We start from the raw sequence: 18,761 nt of genomic DNA, 5'->3' as shown, positions 1-18,761 counted from the left end.
GTTGATAGTAGTTCAACCAAGAGCTTTCAGGTGGAGGATTGTTTAAAACCTAAGAATTTAAAATATTTAATCCTCTTAAATAAAGATTATTTATAATTTGTCTACTTGTAAGGTCCTGTTTCATTACTTTAAACAATTTCCCAGATGTTCGATTTCCCTTCATGTACCTCTTAGGTATGGATTGTAGATGCCAAACACTTCAACTATGGATTGTTTTGTGTGATGTTGCTAGAGTGTGTATGAAATAGAGCATAAGAGAAACATTTTAAAGTCCTTCTTAAAATCCAGAAAAGATTCAAATGAGTTAATGCATTTATGTAAGTGTATCAAAGCAGACGTTTGAAAGAGGAAAGAAAAAGTTAAAAGTTTGTTAGAATGTGGAAACCTTCAGCTTGTACCATTCATTGGATTTACAAAGAGCGTTTTGTTATTTCTAAGTTCTGAATGTTCAGGACCTCTTGCGTAAATGTAGTTTTGTCTGGACAATATTATTCTGCAGTTTTGCATCCGTTTTTTTTGTTTTTTTTTTTACTTGCCCTGTCCAACAGCTGGGCAAACAGATGAGAGCTGAAGGCCTCTTGTGTTGGACATATTATATTTTAACAACAGGGATTATGAATCTTCTGACAATCCAGAGGTCTGAATAGACCCCTTTTGTAATCGAGGCCAAACTTTATTCATGTTAATCATATTTGAAAATCTTTTGTGTTGGACCGGAAGGAAAAGGAAAGTAGGAAAGAAAAGAGAGGGACATTAGAGAGGGGGGAATAAGAGGGTGATTATAGAAGGGGGGGGTAAACCATGAAGCAGCATAAAGCAACAAGTTTCTGGATGGTTATCCTTATTACGGTGAGGTTCAGATGTAGTACAAATCTATAAGGGTGGGGTCTGTCTACACACACACTCAAATGTTGTAAACATACCTGCTGGCTCCAAAAATGTTCACATGTCAACATGTACACAATACAAATATTGTTCACACATGCATACTTATACCTTCAAACCAACCAGTGTGAAACATGTCATTAAATAACGCAAAGTATTTGTGCAAAGGTGAGCTAATACCTGTGCTTAAGTGAGTCTTTATGTTCTTCTAAAATGGATGATGGAATGTAAAAAGAAGGAGGGAGAGAGCCCAGTCATCCCCACACCAAGACCCCTGCCGCAGCAGCAGTGGCAGCTAGAACTACCCAACACCGGCACAGTAGCAGATAGAGAACAACCACCCCCCCGCACGATCACATCCGCCACCCAGTCCAGGGCCAGCAGGACCGCTACGGGGGCCCCCAAAGCTAGAGAGCAGGGAGGCATGGGGGGACAGAGAGTGCAGCTCTGGCCCAACCAGGAGAGCAGCCCCCCGCTGCACCTGGAGGGCCCAACCCAGGGCCCCGTCCCAGAAGAGTGCTCATAGCCCCAGACAAGCACACCACCACCACCCAGGAGTTCTGGGCATCCCCCCACCTCAACCCCAGGCACGAGCCAGGACCCCCCAAAAGGGAGACCAGTCCAGCGCTCCAAGCAGCCACCTACCCCGCCCACGGTTACTCCAGGAAGGAGCAAGGCAGGGGCCAGCCATCCCCGCCCAGGAGGAAGACCCCCAGGGGAAGAGGGGGTCCACAAGAAGTGTTGTAAACATGGCCCGACTAGGCTCGGCCACAGTTGGAAATTTGGCGAGGCCCAGCGCCTGGGGGCAAGGACCAGAACCCACACCACAGGGACACAGACACCCCCAGGCTCAGGTGTGATGTGATCCCCGGCTCTTGGTCTTACCAGAAAGCTCAGGGATCCCTCTCCCTGCGTGGAGAGAGGGTCGCCGGGCCCAGGAAGCCAGCACCCAGGGAACACAGCCGCCGTTGCCAAGGGCCCAGTAACCCCTACCAGGAATGTAGTAGGGGATAGATGGTCCGAGGTCCCACCTTCCTTGCGAAATGCATGCATGTGTGTGTGTTTGTGAGGGTGTGTGTGTGCCTGTATGTGTGTTTGTGTTGTAGTGTATTTTTTGAGGGGTAAAGGGTGTGTACTAAGTCGGGGACAGCTGGTAGACTGTCCCCCGGCATCAACATTTTCAATAAAACCCACATTGTGCTTGTTTCAGATTGAGGCAGGCCAGTACTGCACATTCTCAGTGTCTGCGGATGGTTCAGTAAAAGCTTGTGGAAAAGGCAGCTATGGGCGCCTGGGGCTGGGGGACTCAAACAACCAATCCATGCCCAAGAAACTTGTGCTGGAGCCACATAGGAACATGAAGAAAGTTTCCTCCTCTAAGGGCTCTGATGGGCACACTTTGGCCATCACTGTGGAGGGCGAGGTGAGATGCTAAAATGTATCAAGAGTTGCCTAACTAACCAGAGCAAATGAAAAACATGCAGATGGTTTTATTCAGGGCTGCTCATTCCTGGTCCTCGAGATCTACCACCCTGACTGTTTTTCAGATCTCCAAGCCCTGCTAGCTGCTGATTATCTCGATCAGATGTCTCTGGATTCTGATTGAATGAACACACCTGGTCCAGGTAATCAGCAGTAAGCGGTGCAGAGAGAGCTGGAAAACAGGCAGGGTGGAAGATCTGGAGGACCAGGAATGAGCAGCCCTGAATCTAAATTGGATTTTCCTGGTTCTCCTTTTTTAAAAATGTCTCTTCCAGGTGTTCAGCTGGGGTGATGGAGAATACGGGAAACTGGGTCATGGCAACAGTGCTACTCAGAAATACCCCAAAATCATACAAGGACCACTGCTAGGCAAAGTTTGTAAAAAAAAAAAAAATAGAAAAAGATTTATACATTTTAATTTATTGTATTTTTTAATGAAAATACAACATGGGGTATAACATTTCATTACATTTGTCTGTATCTCTCACAGGTTGTTGTTTGTGTGTCTGCTGGATACAGACACAGTGCTGCTGTGACTTATGATGGAGAGCTTTACACGTGGGGAGAGGGGGACTTTGGAAGACTTGGTACACAGCTCATATTCTGAAACCGATCTGAGCAATATTTTTCAATGAAACACCTGAAGATTAGTGTAAAAGTTTCATTTGGACAGAAATTCTAAACTAAATTGGTGCTTTTTTTTTTTGTTTCTTTTTCTTTGGTCAACTTGATGAAGGTCACAGTGACAGTCAGAGTCGTAGTGTGCCAACACTGGTAAAGGACATCAGTGGTGTGGGCCAGGTCGCCTGTGGAAGCTCCCACACTATTGCAGTGGCACAAGATGGACGCACTGTATGGTCTTTTGGAGGAGGGGACAATGGTGAGTTATCAGACAGTTCTATGCTACTGGGCATAGGACATTTGACATTTTGATATTGATATTTTTGTTAGAAAGTCTAACGATTTACAGAGAGCATTATGAAACTTTAATGTAAAATAATTCACCTTTACAGGTAAACTCGGTCATGGTGACACCAATCGCATCTACCGTCCCAAGGTGATAGAGGCCCTGCATGGTTTTATCATTAGGAAAGTGTGCGCTGGCAGCCAATCATCTCTCGCTCTTACCTCTGCAGGCCAGGTGAGCTGCAGTGGATTTCAGGGATAAAATTCCCTTTTATCTAATATTAGGTTGACTTCAACTGTATTTATTATAAGAAAAACAAAGAAAAATGCTTTTTAGCCTAAATAACTTATTTGATTTTTTTCTATATTCAGTGCAAACAAGACACAAAAATGAAGCAGAAATTCATCTGCACTGTTTTTTTCTTTTGGTCATTTGTGTCCTTATGAAGGTGTTTGCATGGGGCTGTGGCTCTTGTTTGGGGTGTGGCTCCTCTGAAACCACGTCACTGAGGCCAAGATTTGTGGAGGACCTGAGTATAACTAAGATAATTGATATCTCATGTGGGGACAGCCACTGCCTGGCTCTGTCTCATGGTTAGACATCTCAATAACTTTATACCCATTCAGATCATTGTTGTATGACACGTGCTCTGACCTGTACTGGCCTTCTGTCCTCAGAGAATGAAGTGTATGCATGGGGTAACAACACAATGGGCCAATGTGGGCAGGGCCACACTTCTACTCCCATCACCAGACCCAAAAAGGTGCTTGGCTTAGAAGGAGTTTCCATCCAGCAAATCACTGCTGGTACTTCTCACAGTCTGGCATGGACTGCAGTTCCAAGTGACAGGTAAACACTTAATCTACTGTATTGTTATTTTTATCACAATCTATATAATTAACATGGGCAGTTTTGTTTCTCGTCCTTGGTTTGCAGGTACACTTATACAGATGTAAAGAATTCTTTCTTGGTTATCACTGATCTCTGCTTTTTCCTCTAGACAGTTGGTGGCCTGGCATAGACCCTTCTGCGTTGACTTGGAGGAGAGTACATTTACGTACCTGCGCAACTTTCTTGAAAGTTATTGTGATGGCATCAGCAACGACACGCCACCTCCTCCATTTGTTTCCAAGAGGTTGACCGCTTACATCTGAATCCATTTTTTTAGATTAATGATCATGTCATGGTCGTACGGAGAGTCAGCACTTTCTAGCTGTCTGCTTAAAACACTCTAAAAATGCTCTGCTCTGTCTCCTCAGGGACCACCATCATTTTCTTATGCTGTGCATGAAGCTGCTGTCCATCCACTTGTCGCTGGCCCATGCGGGGGGCACTGGTGCCATGGTTTTGGGTGCTCAGGGCAGGCCCTTGAGACACCTGCTCTTTAGGCTCATAGACACCAACATGCCAGATTCCATACATCAAGTAAAATTAACTGTATTACTCTGGTGATGTTTAATTAGCATTAAAGTAGACCTGTTGTTTCATGTTTACTGCTCAACTTGAAGAGATTCGCTTTAAAGAAATCAAACTTCAGCTGTTCTGAAAAGCATACGTATCAGAAGTGTTAATATTTACATGGTCATGTGATAAAGTGATTTTAGTAGTAGTTGTTGTCCATCTTTCCATTTTTGTGTGATATCTAGGCAGTTTTGGACACTCTGGCCATTGGTGCATCCCTGCTGCTGCCTCCTCTCAAGGAAAGAACAGAGCTGCTCCTATCTCTTCTTCCTCAGGGACCCCAGAGTTTAAATGTTCTCTCCAAAGGACAGGTGCCGGTATTTTGAGTACCATAATAGCAGTGTTTCTCATAAGGACCTCGTGTATTTTCAATGCCTTTGTGAAAGGACACTGCTAACATCAGACACATATTCAACGTTGATTGTATAAGGGAGAGTTAACCATAATTTTTCACATGTATCTTGCTTTCAGCTATTTATTTCCTTGTAACATACTTTGATCCAAAGAATCCGTTAAATATTTCTCCAAAAAAACTTTAAATAAATACTGACTTGAATTATTGCCAGAAGAGATGTGTTAAAGAATGCTGTGAAAACACCTAAGTGTGAATATTACAGTTTAAAACTGTTCCTTCTCTTCTCTTGTGCATCTTTTGCAGCGTCTTCAGTTAGACATGGTCCTCAGCAGCCTTCAGGACCAAAGCCACATAGCTTCTCTATTAGGTTACAACAACTTTGGTGAGATAACCTCTTTGGGACCTCCACTGACACCTGCTCTGTCAGGCCGACCTCCTTCTTCGTGCAGCTCTGTCGAGGCCTACGATCCTTTGCACTTAGCAGAAGTGCTGCTCAGAACTTTGCTGCTCAGTGTTGGTTTCTACACGGTACGAACAGCAAACTCTTTTGTGTTTTATGAATGATAGAGATGTTTGCTCAAAGCCATTCTCTGTCAAACAGTTTCATAACCTAAATTCACTTTGAGCTTATAGTTGTCCCACACTCAACCTGATGTTTTAATAAAAAAAAAAATCCATTTTAACTTCAGTTACTTTAAATGATGGATATTAAAATAAAATTGTAGTTTTTTACAATAAAACACAAGAAGCAGAGTTTTAATTATGTTAATGCTTTTATAAATTCTTCCATGTATTTTCAATTCATACTACTACTTATTAAAAGTAGATACATTTAGATGCTATAATTTTACTATATTTATATATATATATATTTTTTTATGTTTGTCTCTAAACAGGAGCAGCAGTTTGGGGAATTGGAGAAAAACAGTGATAAACAGCTATCTGAAGATACTCGAGGACAAAGTGATCCTCCGTCTCGCTTCCACCAGCTGCTCTCTGGTCTTCACAAACACCTTCTTGCCCATTGCTACATTCAGTCTAGCCTTGAGGTGCACAACCATTTATAAACCCCTTTTGGGTTGAAAGATTTCAGAAATTATGATTTGTGCAAGAAATAAAAGATTTGTACAACACAATTGGAAATCTTTTTGTACAATCATGTGATGCATTACAGTAAAAAATGTATTTTTACATTTTTGTTTGTGTTTATCCTGCTGCTCTGTAGGGTGACAGCAGTGTAACTCTGCTTCATGAGCATCTCTATCTGCTGCTTCCTTGTGCTGCTGAGACACTCAGGAGGTCAACCAAACTGTTAAAGGAGAGTTCCACAGACAAACGGATCATTAAAAAGCTGCACAGTAAGTCTACTTATGTGTTGTTGTTTTTTTTAAATCAATCCATTCAGGGCCTTTTCAAGTTATTCTGCTTCTTTTATTCACAAAATGCAAAAAAAAACGCACTGCTCTTAGAATGTGAGGTCAAATGTAATTTAATTCAAACTGCAGCAAAAACATTTGATTAACACATTTGCTAAATTCAGCCCTTTTCTTTTTATATTTTATCCTTTTAAATGCAAAAGTGTTGCAAAGATTTTTGAAGTGTTAGTTGTTTTTTTGTTGTTTTTTTTACAAAACAATAAAAAGCCATTTTTCACAATTTTTGACAAACTTATCTAAGTTAATAAAGACAAAATCTAGTTTGATTTTGCATCTTTCAAAATAACAATTTAAACCCAATAATTAAAATGTTGTCCTCAACAATTCTAGCAGAGGTTTGTTAATTCTATCAGTACTTATATGAAAATAATCATTGTAACTGTAATTATTCTTTATTTTAACAGTTTTTGAAATGTACAAGTTAGTTTTAAGATATTCATTGTTTCCTTATCTGTTGTTTCTGTAAAATCCTCTGAGTTCTTTTACCTTTTTATCCCAACTTTAATCCCACTCTTGTCTCCCGCTCTAATCCAGCCGTGTTGTACAACTCAGTGGCTGGCAGCCTCCTGTGTCAGATCATATACTCCTTGCTGCTGCTGCCTGTAGGCATGGTTCAACCTCTCCTCAGTTATTTGCTGTCCTTGTTGGAGCACCTCAATGATTACAGCAGTTTGCTGCCAGAGACTGGTCTGCTGGAGGAGCAAGAGCTGGAAATATGCTCTGGTCAGTTCAGCGATCTTTACATTTTATGAACTTTTCTCACTAATCCCAAAATTGCTAGTCACAATGAAAGTAAAAAAAAAAGAAGCTATCTGAAAAAATGATAAGTGATATTTTTTGTAGATAAAAGTGAAGAAAAGAATGGACAGCCGCAGGAGGATGAGGAGGAGGACGACTGCAGATGGGTTTGGTTGTTGGACCTGGAACGGTCTGTTGCGTTGGCGGTTGGTCGCTGTCTTTGTGGGATGCTGCAAGGACCACCACCATCTCTTGAGGAGAAGAAATCAGAGGTCTGGTTATCGGATGTCCTTCTCAGGAATGGTCTTGAGATGGACTTTCAACAGCTAGGTAAGACAGGTTTCAAGTTGAGCAAGTGAGCTCATTAAATGCCAGTAAGTAACATGCTTTTACAGAATAGTTTCCTAATTTTAAAGATTAGATTCTAAGTGCAACACTATTTAGAGAGAAGAATTAGGGTGTTTTATTGTTAGAGTAGGTTGGCGGTAGTTGTAAATTGTGAATTCATATTGACTTGATCCTTTTTCCTTCAGACTTCAGCACGGGATGGCTGACTGAGGTAGTGCTGCTGGGCAGCAGTGATGCCAGAGTAGCAGAACTGAATGTCACTGAAGACACCAGGATTTTATTGGAGCTGGCTCTCGGATCCAACAGAGGTCATGCTGGTGGTCTTTGGTGGAAGATGGAGGAGTACGCCCACAGTAAAGGTGTCCACTCTGAATTCTCTTTAAAGTCTCACTCTGATAATCTTTTGATCTATTTCAAAAGTGTACCCAGCGGTCTTTTACTTATGATCATGTCGTTTTTAGCTAAATCAAAAAATCCTGTGTTGTTTTCTAGGACATAGTTTTAACAGAGCGGCTGGCGTTCCTTAGAAAAATTTGCATCTGAGTTATTGGCGAGACCTTTTGTACGGAGTAAGCCCACCCACTGTTCCTGTCACCAATCTGCTTACACTCTCCCCCCCCCCCTATCTTACAGCTCCTCACATCCCCAATCTAACATTACAGCTGTAACAAAAAGGGTGAGCATTATTGGAGCTACAAGCCCCTCCAAAAAAAGCTATCTGAAAAAATAAGGGATAATTGTGGTAGAAAGAAGTGAAGAAAAGAATGGACAGCCGCAGGAGGAGGAGGACTGCAGATGGGTTTGATAATGAGCCAGATGTCCGCTCAGATGAGGAAAACAAAGACAAACATGGATCTAGTCGCCTACATTGGATGGAATGGAGCAGAGCAGGGAGCTTGTGGCTTGTGTGCAAGCTTTTACAAATGAACTTTTTTTGCCTCCTCATGATTCACAAGGATTTGAACAAAGAAATACTCAAATATGCAATGTTAAGCTTGATTTTCTTTTAAGTACCGGTATGTCTTCCATTATGAAAAAATAGTGCTACAAGAGCATGGAAAAAACACCAAAAACAATTTTTATCGTAGTAGGTCTCTTAAAAGGAACGTGTTTCTGAATAATTGAGTCAAAATGTCTAAAATGTAGATGCTGTATACTTTTTTATGATTCTGATTATCGGGGTGTACTTTTTTGTCGTTTGCTGTGTCAGTAGAATGGGAGAGTGGAGGCACTTCAGGGGATTGTCTCCTGGAAGTGGTCTGCCGCTGCAGTCTGGCTGCTCTTCTGAAACACACTGGCCTGCAGAAGGAGGCATTTTGCCAGGACAGGTCAGTAAAAGAAGTGGATTTTTGTTTAAGAACTGTTTTGAAAGCTCATTAATGTACTGTACAATGTAAGTGCTGGATTTTTCCATGATTTCTTTAAATATTGTTTTGTGGGCTGCCATGTCAACAATAAGCTTTATTTCTCCACCCAACTGAGACAGATATGAGCCCAGTGACATGCTGCTGGATGTGTATGAAACTGTTTGTAAAATCAGGAGCACTCTGCTGGCCTTTAAAAACTCTCCGAAAATATCCCAGGTGCAAGCAGCTACTAAGCAGGTAGAGTCATTAAATAGTCCTACTTAATAATTTCATGAGATATTTCCATTATTTTTCTTGATATTTTCAATATAAAGGGATGTTTTGATGAATAGGATTGTTGTCATTATATTAAGTTGTATTGTCATTTTCTGCTAAGCAAAAATATTCACGTTGTTTCTTCATTGCAGACATCTCAGTCTGTCCAAAGTCCAGACAGAGATGGGACAGAGCCATGCTGCTCCTTGGAGCCTGTGGCAAAGGATCAGGGGCGTCAATCAGGAAGTCACTGTGACCGAGAGGTGCAGGTACCTCCACCTCCCACAGCAAACCACAACCAGGACGAGGCAACCGAGGAGGACAGATTCAGCAATAGTCGTATGTACTTGTCAGGTTAGAATCTGTCATCGCTTTTACTTGATGTCAGTATCATGCTGATTTCTATCTATCTTCTTTTATGTATCTAAATATTTACTCAAGTATTCATTTTAACATTGGTTTAAATCACTAGAACATATAGCTGAATCTCTTGACTGGTTAAGTTGACTAAAATATGCTCAACCTAAATCTCTCACTGTGTGTAGGCTGTGTGGGAGCTTTTTTTTTTTTAACATACAAAATTACAGACTGGCGGGAGTAAATTTGTAAACTGATTGGGACTATAAATTGTTTCTCTTTCTTGTTTCTGCAGAAGTCTTAGAATCATTTATGGCCACCCGGGAAGCCCTTCAAATGCAGCAGAATGTGACAGTCTATGAGTCGTTTGGCACGTCCAACCTCTCCAGCAGCATGGAGAGCCCAACCAGCCCAGAAAGGGCCCCTGATACCAAACAACTGCGGGAAAATCATTGGGAATCTGAGGAAAGCTCCTCTTTCCCCGCTGCCTGCCATCTGGTCGTGTCCCGTTGCCTGTTCCTGCTACTGGGGGTCAGACCCGCTTGGGTCGAACCCAGCACAAGAGAAAACAATCAAACTGTGAACACAGCAGGAAGGTGAGATTTGTGTAGAACAATAGTTTGTTTGTTTGTGTGGTCACTAACTATCGGCATCAACTTATTTTTCCAGGAAACCACCAACAGAGTCCCTTACAGCAGCTGGTAGTGGACATAAACAGGTAAATCAAATGTTCAACCTCAGTTCTGCCATCTGCATACTAAACTATAGACACATTCTGGTTTTGATGTTTTTCTTTTTTCTTTTAGTTGGAGCATACAAAAACCAACTATGGATCTTCAAAGAATAAAATGAGTGAGTGGAAAATGTTAAATCCCTAAATTTCTGCTACTGCTGAAGCTAGTGTTTTTCTAAGATACTTTAAAATTACTCAACATGCTGTTTCAAATTAAAAGCACCAACTTCTCTTGATGAATTTTAACATTTGACTAATACACCTTGAATATTTTTACTCCAAACCAATATATATCTATGCAATATCTCATCAAAAGCTAAGAGAAACAGTTGTTTTTTTAAATAAACAATAATTTTTTCATTTATTTCACCAGTCAAACAATCTTAACTCACTTTGGATAATGTCTTGTTCAAACGCAGTCTGTTATGCAGTTTGAGTAGTTTTTTTTATTTATTTTTTTTTTTTTATGTGAAGACTGCAGGTTTTCATTTCTTGTCTCCAGGCTTACCTCTGTGCTCTTTGGGGATCATGAAAGATGCGTGGGATCGCCTGCGGCAGTGCATTAGTCCAACAGACATCACATACCCACATAGCATCAATATTTTGCCTATTTTAAACCAAGTGTTTCACTTTGTCTGTGGAAGCATGGCCAGCCCATCATCTCTGTTAGGCTGTCGTCAGGCAGATCCAAAGTCCATTGCTGTTGCCATACAACAGCAGCAACAGCGGGCACAGGTAGCTTTTACCTCAAATAACCCTTCTAAGCTCTTAAATATTGTGAAGGTTTTAACCAACTGCTAACTGTCTTTGTTATAATCAGATGCGCTTGGAGGCCTTGTGTCAGATATCATCCTTCCTGTCTAGGATGGAGGAGAAGAATAGTCGATCCTCGGCTTCCCCAGCCTTTCCTGCTCTGTTGCAGTCGGTGCAGCTCCAATTTCTTTCTGGGTGCTTTTCTTTAGGAACACAAATCATTGATTCTCAGTCTGGAGCTCATTATGAAACTCAGCATTACATGGTACATTTAATAATAACAATAGAATGATGGCTTTGATTTGTTATTTTTTTTAAAAGACATAATAATCTATCAATAATTTATCCGATTTATTAATGTGACAAACGCTTGACATAATATATTCTGTTATATTTTGTCTTCATTGCTGTTGTTTGTCTTTACTTCTTTCACCTAAATCCAGTCTGGCACAAGTGCAGCTTCTATGGAAACGCAAAGAGAGCTTCAGTCAGCAGCTCACATCTTTTACCAACAAGTGGTGCATGTTCTCAAACAGAAAGTCCAGCTAGAAAAACAACATCCAGGTATTCCTAGAAAAAAAGCACACATTTTGAAGGAGCAGATGTTGATTAAGTATAAAGCAACATTTACTAAGAGGTTATTAAATAACTCTAGAATCTGGACTCAAAGATTGATATTCTGTAGATATTAGTGCTGCAGAAGATGCTGCTAGATATTTCTGTTCTCCATTTTTGTTGATTTTTGTCTTTGTATAATATTTTTTCCTTTCTCTATCAATACTTAGGTTCCTGCCAGCACCTTTTGTTAGCCACAATGTTTGCACTGAACTTCTGTTACCAACCTGTGGACCTGGTGCTCATCATCAAAAGTGACATCCTAGATATCCTCTCAATGCTACATAACAACAGCTGCGCTTTGATGAACCAGGGATGGTTTGCAGCCTCGGCGTCTGGTCCAACGTTACTCAGTGGGGCTGTCAAACTAGCATGTGCCCGCTTGCTTCAGATACTTACTGTTGCTGCTAGGTGGGCGTGACAAGAGTTTAATCGCTTGCAAAATTGATGCTCTAATTTATTTGATTTTATGTTTTGTCTGCTGCTCAACCAATCATATAATTTCCTCTCAGTTCCTGTGAGGATTTGTTGCCACTGGAAATATCCCAGGCTCTAATGGAGATCATGTGTCAGCACCTGCAGAACATCCTGCACAGTTTCCACCAGCAACAGACGTCAGAAAAAGGAGAGGCTGACGGAACGGATGTGCATGTCAACAGAAGCACACACATACTTGGTGTGTGGCATTTAAAATGCTCCCAACTCTTTAGTGATGTGTGAATGTTTTAATTGAATGGTGTACATGCACAGTACAAGGAAAAATTAAATTTTTAATGACAACGTGACAAAATGAACTTTCATGTTTTTTTTCCTCTGTTTTGATGTTTCAGGAGCTGAAAGCAGCAAAGTAGTTGAATCTCAGCTGGCAGATTTCTTGGTTTTTCTCAGGCGAGTTTTGTCATTAAGAGTGATGAAAAGACTTTCCACTTTTGTTAAGTGGATTGATCCACTAATGGCCATCATTCTGCACAAACGCTCCGAAGGTATGACGGTGGAAAAAACACACACACATCTTTTTTAATCGTAGCTTGTGTAACAAAAGCCATCTCCTTTTTAAAATTCTGTCATCACATTTTTGTTTTTTAGGATCTCCACACTTCCAGAACCTTCGCACCAGACTTTTGGCCTTTCATGTTTTAGAAAGACTTTTACCTGCTTGTTCGGAGCCTGTTCAGATTCAACAGGTATGACTTCAAAAGGTTTAAGCCTCATCTAGGTTTTTAAAGCCTGCTATTTCCCTGAAATATCTTTAGTATTTTACTACCCGCTTTTGTGTAATGACTCAAATTTACTCTATTTTGTCCAGATTGTCAAACAGCTCTTTCATCTGTTGTCTGTGTGTATGTGGGAGGAACCGCTCGATGAAGTCAACCTCGAAGAAACAACTGGAAAAGAGAGAGTGGTAGATATTGTTAAATTATATTTTATTCATCCACAATTTGATGGAAAGATGGAAGAAGAACTTCAAAGAGGTTATGAAATTGAATTGGTAAATCAGAAAGGATAAAGTGAGGAGGGCATCAGATGAAGTCAGTTGTTCCTGACAACATACCTTTGGAGGTGTGGAAATGTTCTGGAGAGCTGGAAGTAGAGCTTCTGACTGGAATTTTTAACAAGATCTTTAAAAGATGTTGAAGGAATGTTCTTATTTCTGCAGAGTTGTGGAAACTGCAGAGAAATAAAGCTGATTAGTTACACAGTGAAATGAGCAGCAGTATGGTTGCCAAGAAAGAGAACCAGATATTTAACAGTGAGGTTAGGGAGCAGAGTTGAAGAAGCTCGAGGACCCTTAAACCTTTAACAACCCCAAAAGACAAAAATATTTTTGATATTCTCTTGAGTAAATAATACAATCAAAATCAAAATGTGCTCAACCATTTATTTCCCACTAATGTTTTTTTTTTTTCCAGAATCACAGCAGCTATGATGAGTGCATCCCCATTGGAGATTTTTCCTTTGACCCACAAAAGCTGGTCTGCTGCTCTTTGGAGAGTGGGAACATCCTCTCCCATGGTTCAGGGGGGAAAGGTTATGGCCTGGCTACTACAGCCATTACCTCTGGCTGTTATATATGGAAGGTACCTCAAGAAACACTTCTCTATCATAATTAGACTTTAATGCTATTTGGTAACCCCATATTATTCCTCTGCTCTCAGTTCAGCATTGCTAAAGAAAACAGGGGCAACGAGGGCACGTGCATCGGCGTTTCCCGCTGGCCCGTCAGAGATCACAACCACCACACTACCACTGACATGTGGCTGTATCGTGCATACAGTGGGAACTTATACCACGGAGGGGAGCTGGTCCGTACGCTTCCTTCCTTCACCCAGGGTGACACCATCACCTGCATTCTGGACATGGAGGCCCATACAATTTCCTTTGCTAAGAATGACAAGGTGTGGGCAAACATTTCGAATTGGAATTACCGTAACTGCCTGTGACTAGATTGATTGAAGTGTTTATTTATTCACTGCTTTTGATGATCTTCCAGGAGCCAAAGTTGGCATTTGAGGGTGTGGTTGCATCTGAACTCTTCCCGTGTGTGCTGTTCTACAGCAGCAATCCTGGAGAAAAGGTACGGAAGACCGTGCTCCCACATCATTTGAATCCAAATTTTTCAACAGTAACCATTTGACATTACTAGAATAGAATCCGATTTATGAGCAAAAACCTTTTCAAGACTTGGATATTCCAGGAATCTCCGAGGTCGCATAATTGGGAAAGCAACACTGAACATAATCTCTGTATATGTTACAGGTGGCACTGTGTGACCTGCAGATTAGAGGCATGCCGAGTAACCTCCTTCCTGGGGAGCCACTTTGCAGCCCGTGGACCACTGTGCTGCTCGAAGCAACAGTGCAGCTCCTGCGACGGCTCCATCAGTGTGACCAGTGGTCCTCGCACATTAACCAGCACATTCACAGCCAGCTGGAGCTCATTGGTCCCCTGCTGAGAGAGGATGAGTCGGGATGCTGCAAAGACCCAGGTGAGGCAAACTCCCGCAGTAAGCAGCAGTTGCAGTAGCTTTTCTTCGTCCAGCAAATCTGTCTTCACTCCATTTCTTAATCAGTCTGTGATGTCAGTCTGAACAGTTTTTGCAAATACTAACCTTTCATGCTACCAACAGTAGTTCTAGTTTTTTTTTCATATGTAATTTTACAATAAGGTACCGGTCCGTGGGAAGCTTGGTACCGGGTTGCAGAGGGAAAAAAAGACTACCTAAATTTTTTTTTGTGTTATTTATATCTTATTCTGAAGGAAGTTTTATTTTGGAAAACCACTAGATCCTCCCCACAAAATCTGACTCATTCTTGATGCATGTCAAAATGTCAAGTCTAATGTTATGAGGATGCTGCTAATAAAGTTGCTCAAACATTAGATTTACAATTATTATTTTTAGAAAATACCAGGATTTGTTTACTTTTTTATTTTAAATGTATCTGCACCTTACAATGCAGATGAAGTTAAATTTGTTGTCTGTTTTTTAGCTTTTATTTTGACAGTTATGGTTAAGGGAAATCTATATTACTTTTTAATTGTCCCTAAATGAAATGTAGTCTGCAAATAAAGTTACAAATAACTTACAGAGGATGAAGATAAATGTTAACCTCAAAAGTTAAAGAAAACTGTTGGTAAATAAAAAAATAGGACAGCCGTTAAAAATATTGTCTGACAGTAAATCGTATTGTGGCCCTGAAATAAAGTTGGACACTGCTTGTTTAGAGTAAATCTTAATTTACTTTTCTCTATCTGTTTTAAACTCAGATTTTAAACTTTAGACAGTGTTTTAAGTCCAAATGCAACATTGGGTTATTTTATTCAAGAAGCTCAAATCATAGTAGATCACCTTAAAATGTAATAAAGTTTTAAATCAAGTCTTAAGTGTTGCTGGTTGTTACATGCCGGCTGTGCAAAGTTTGGTCCAACCCCCAGAGGGAGCTGCTGTTACACACATTTCTGAGAAGTATTTGACATTTTTGCCCTCAGGTTCAATTTAAAAGATGTGGTTTTAGAGTCTTTGGTGAGACTTGATTATGGAGTGGAACCCACAATATTCTAGCCTCAAGGCAGACATTGTAAATGTCTTTTATTTATCTTTTAAATTTCAGTCTTGTAAAGCTTATACTTCAAAGGATGACAGCTTTTGTGTTTTGTTTTCCAACAGACCTGTGCTTCCCACACTGTGAGACTGGGAGTGAGAAAGATCTGACTGGTGATGGCTCCAGGGATCCCCCGGGACACCGAAAGCCACTTTCTACTGTGAAGCTGGCTGCTCTTTGCACAGAAGTGTGGCCTGTTTTTGCTGTGATTGGGGGGGTCGACAGTGGTCTTCGTGCTGGAGGTCTGTGCTTGCACAAGCCCAGCGCACGCAGGGCCATTCTGCTCGGGGTCCTAAAAGAAGGAAGCTATCTGGCCAAGCTTCAGTGGGAGGAAGCTGATCTCTCTTTTAGGTATCACAAAACGCATACATTCACTTATGATCAAAATACATTTTCTAATGACTCATATGTAATAGCTCATTCACTTCCATTGAACAATTCTTATATTTTCTTGTCTTGATCATCTCAGTATGTGTGTTACTTGAACTCTTTTTCTGTCAGTGTTTCCTTTTTGTTCCTTTTGTAATCTGTCTGAAATTTATTTTCATCATTTTTCCCTCCTGATCTTTTTCTTGCTTCTCCCTTTCATTCTTAAATCCATTATCCCCTGTCAAATCCGTCCTGATGTCACTCCATGCTGTTTCTGTGGGTTTTTCCGTCCTTCCCAATAACTAAGCTCCATGAATTCTTGGTCACCCAGCGACACGCCAATTTCCTCACTGGAGCCCTGCGACACATCCTGGCTCGATGTCGCTCGCCTCGGAGGTCTCAAGCCAAGAGTGTTGTTAGATCTGATTTATCTGATGGGGCTGCTGGAAGAGCAGGGATGGATGGGGGTTCATCCACCTCCTAAAAGGACACACTCTGAAGAGATTAAAGAGCCTGAGACACAGTACTGTCTGGATGAAGGTGAATCACATGATGGAAAATGGCTTTTAGAGGACGAGTGGAGGAGGCAGAGAGAGCAAAAGGTGGAGGGGGATCTGCTTCCATCGCAAAACGAAACCAACAAGACCGCCGACTCTCAGGAATCAACTAGTTCAGCCCAGACCCCCCAAACCTCACAAATCTCCAAAGATGATTCATTTCTTCTTGAACTCAGGGCAGTTAAAGTCTCATATCTGCTCACTGGAGGTTTGAAAACCCTGGCTGTCTTTTTTAGCTGTGAGAAGCTGTCGGACTTGCTCTTAGTGCCTAAACCTGACCCTCCAAAGCCATCAGTGAGTCCCCTTTCCAGCTCAACCCCAGACCAGGCCAAGGCAAGCAGTGTAGGGTGGGACAAGGTTTGTGAGCTAAGATCAGTGCTGCAGTACGTGGTGCAGACTATGGTGAAGTGGGCCGTCAGGCCCTGTCCCATCAAACAGATTGTGTCCCTCGCTGATTTGGAAAGAGCTCAAGTCATGATATACATGGGAGCCTTGAACAGACAGGAGGACAAAGAACACAAAGGTATATAAATATATTCAATTTCCATGCTGCATGCTTGTGCTAATGACATGACTTTTTTTTTGTCAGATCGAATAAAAGTTAAACAGCTACTTAATACATGAATGTCATGGTCATTAACAGTTCTAAAACTGATACTGTATCTCAAAAACACTGATGCAGCTGAATAAAGTTACTCTTGGTTTTCAGTTAAAAATGAAGACTGCTAATTTGTCATGGTTGTATTTGCTATCTGAAAAAAGTTGTCTGTGCTTGAGTAACTACAAACTAACCACAGCACCACCATTCCCTCACAGACTCCGCCCACCGCCTGTCCTCCCAGCCCATCTCCAAGTCTTCCAGCTCGGTGTCCTTGTACAGTGCTGGCTCAGAGGGCACTGCCATCTTTGGCCAATCAAACAGAGCCTCTGCTTCATCTTCCAACACAGACTTGGCATCCTCTCTGCCAACAAACCTGCAAGTGGACGGTCTTGATAATTTCAACCCTTTTCTCCCCATCAGCCTCCTCCAGTAAGTAATAGAAGGAAAATATCTGAAGTTACAACCATGTTAGATGCTTAGTTAGGAGGTTTGCACAAAAGCACTGTAGCCATTCTCATTGTAATTAGTGTTGAAATGTTTACTGAACATCATAGACCTGACTCTGGTGGCAAAAGCAGCTATTCTGAAGTCCAGGGATCTGGTGAGTTAGGATGTGTTGTAACTTGCAAAAGGAGCTTTAGAAGAGTTTGTTTGCTCGGTCTTAATTGTTGGCACCAGCTCTGCCCGTTTCTTCTTTGTCTAACCCAGCCAAAAAGCATAACCGTGTGGTTTTTACTCAATGGCATGTCAAAAAAAGCTATTTTAGTGCCACTGTCTATCATAAAATTCACTTAAAAACAAAGAAAAAACAAAACTTCAAATCAAAGCTCTAAAGATGAACATTTTAGAGAAAGTCTAATGTCAGTTTGACCAAGGTTAAAAACCTTGCCTCAATGCAATGTTACTATATTTTCCACTTCCTCTAGGCACATGGTGCTAACCCGCTTCCCTACACTTACGGGCCTGGTTAGTGCCCCCCCAGTGCTGCACCCTTGCTTCAGCCTGGCCAGCTCTGCTTCCTGTGATGCCTTCACAGAACAGCAGACTAGCTTCATGGAACCGGGCCCCTGCAGCACACAGGCCAGAAGTAGCCTGGGTAAGAGCAAGGCGAATGCCAAGGAGTCAGTTATTCTGTCAAAACAAGCCAAGAAAGGGAGACTATCTTTTAGAATCATTCCATTGTACAATTGACAGGCATTTTAATTTGTCAGATCTTTAAAAAAATTGTTTTCTGACTTTTAAGATGTATATTTATTCAAAAAGTAAATTGACTATTGCTGGGAATTATCATTATAGTAAAAAAAGTAAATAAATTAACAAATAAATTGTAACTTCTTGTGCATTTTGCATGTGATTTACTAAAAAGTCAGTGCTTCTCAAAACTGCATGTTTTTGCTCTGATTTTGAATGATCTTTAAGTGCATGCATTCACTTACAAAATG

The 18,761-nt window shown here is 41.2% G+C and overlaps 1 protein-coding gene across 10 annotated transcripts in view; it reads left to right on the top strand.

Annotated features, from left to right (window-relative positions):
- Nucleotides 1-18,761, top strand: part of LOC101171181 (probable E3 ubiquitin-protein ligase HERC1) — a 43,760-nt gene that overhangs the window by 5,746 nt on the left and 19,253 nt on the right. For 5 of the 10 annotated variants that reach the window (XM_023960420.1, XM_023960413.1, XM_023960417.1 and 2 more), the window contains exons 5-42: nucleotides 2,096-2,308; nucleotides 2,643-2,741; nucleotides 2,858-2,954; nucleotides 3,104-3,247; nucleotides 3,381-3,508; nucleotides 3,723-3,867; nucleotides 3,952-4,123; nucleotides 4,275-4,409; nucleotides 4,534-4,699; nucleotides 4,921-5,046; nucleotides 5,394-5,618; nucleotides 5,987-6,139; nucleotides 6,316-6,448; nucleotides 7,061-7,249; nucleotides 7,370-7,594; nucleotides 7,798-7,971; nucleotides 8,823-8,940; nucleotides 9,099-9,216; nucleotides 9,387-9,588; nucleotides 9,887-10,187; nucleotides 10,261-10,309; nucleotides 10,398-10,443; nucleotides 10,827-11,059; nucleotides 11,145-11,342; nucleotides 11,521-11,641; nucleotides 11,863-12,103; nucleotides 12,205-12,368; nucleotides 12,523-12,675; nucleotides 12,779-12,876; nucleotides 12,999-13,094; nucleotides 13,603-13,770; nucleotides 13,849-14,088; nucleotides 14,184-14,267; nucleotides 14,450-14,678; nucleotides 15,858-16,143; nucleotides 16,469-17,241; nucleotides 17,535-17,748; nucleotides 18,246-18,415. In XM_023960420.1, coding sequence (XP_023816188.1) covers nucleotides 2,096-2,308; nucleotides 2,643-2,741; nucleotides 2,858-2,954; nucleotides 3,104-3,247; nucleotides 3,381-3,508; nucleotides 3,723-3,867; nucleotides 3,952-4,123; nucleotides 4,275-4,409; nucleotides 4,534-4,699; nucleotides 4,921-5,046; nucleotides 5,394-5,618; nucleotides 5,987-6,139; nucleotides 6,316-6,448; nucleotides 7,061-7,249; nucleotides 7,370-7,594; nucleotides 7,798-7,971; nucleotides 8,823-8,940; nucleotides 9,099-9,216; nucleotides 9,387-9,588; nucleotides 9,887-10,187; nucleotides 10,261-10,309; nucleotides 10,398-10,443; nucleotides 10,827-11,059; nucleotides 11,145-11,342; nucleotides 11,521-11,641; nucleotides 11,863-12,103; nucleotides 12,205-12,368; nucleotides 12,523-12,675; nucleotides 12,779-12,876; nucleotides 12,999-13,094; nucleotides 13,603-13,770; nucleotides 13,849-14,088; nucleotides 14,184-14,267; nucleotides 14,450-14,678; nucleotides 15,858-16,143; nucleotides 16,469-17,241; nucleotides 17,535-17,748; nucleotides 18,246-18,415 — 6,826 coding nt within the window. Of the gene's footprint in view, nucleotides 1-2,095; nucleotides 2,309-2,642; nucleotides 2,742-2,857; nucleotides 2,955-3,103; nucleotides 3,248-3,380; nucleotides 3,509-3,722; nucleotides 3,868-3,951; nucleotides 4,124-4,274; nucleotides 4,410-4,533; nucleotides 4,700-4,920; nucleotides 5,047-5,393; nucleotides 5,619-5,986; nucleotides 6,140-6,315; nucleotides 6,449-7,060; nucleotides 7,250-7,369; nucleotides 7,595-7,797; nucleotides 7,972-8,822; nucleotides 8,941-9,098; nucleotides 9,217-9,386; nucleotides 9,589-9,886; nucleotides 10,188-10,260; nucleotides 10,310-10,397; nucleotides 10,444-10,826; nucleotides 11,060-11,144; nucleotides 11,343-11,520; nucleotides 11,642-11,862; nucleotides 12,104-12,204; nucleotides 12,369-12,522; nucleotides 12,676-12,778; nucleotides 12,877-12,998; nucleotides 13,095-13,602; nucleotides 13,771-13,848; nucleotides 14,089-14,183; nucleotides 14,268-14,449; nucleotides 14,679-15,857; nucleotides 16,144-16,468; nucleotides 17,242-17,534; nucleotides 17,749-17,873; nucleotides 17,921-18,245; nucleotides 18,416-18,761 lie in introns of all 10 variants that reach the window. The other 5 variants (XM_023960421.1, XM_023960422.1, XM_023960418.1 and 2 more) reach the window with 4 other exon arrangements.

The sequence above is a fragment of the Oryzias latipes genome, chromosome 12 (assembly GCF_002234675.1).
Source record: "Oryzias latipes chromosome 12, ASM223467v1".
Taxonomy (NCBI): Eukaryota; Metazoa; Chordata; class Actinopteri; order Beloniformes; family Adrianichthyidae; genus Oryzias; species Oryzias latipes.
This window is presented reverse-complemented; position numbering and strand designations above follow the sequence as displayed.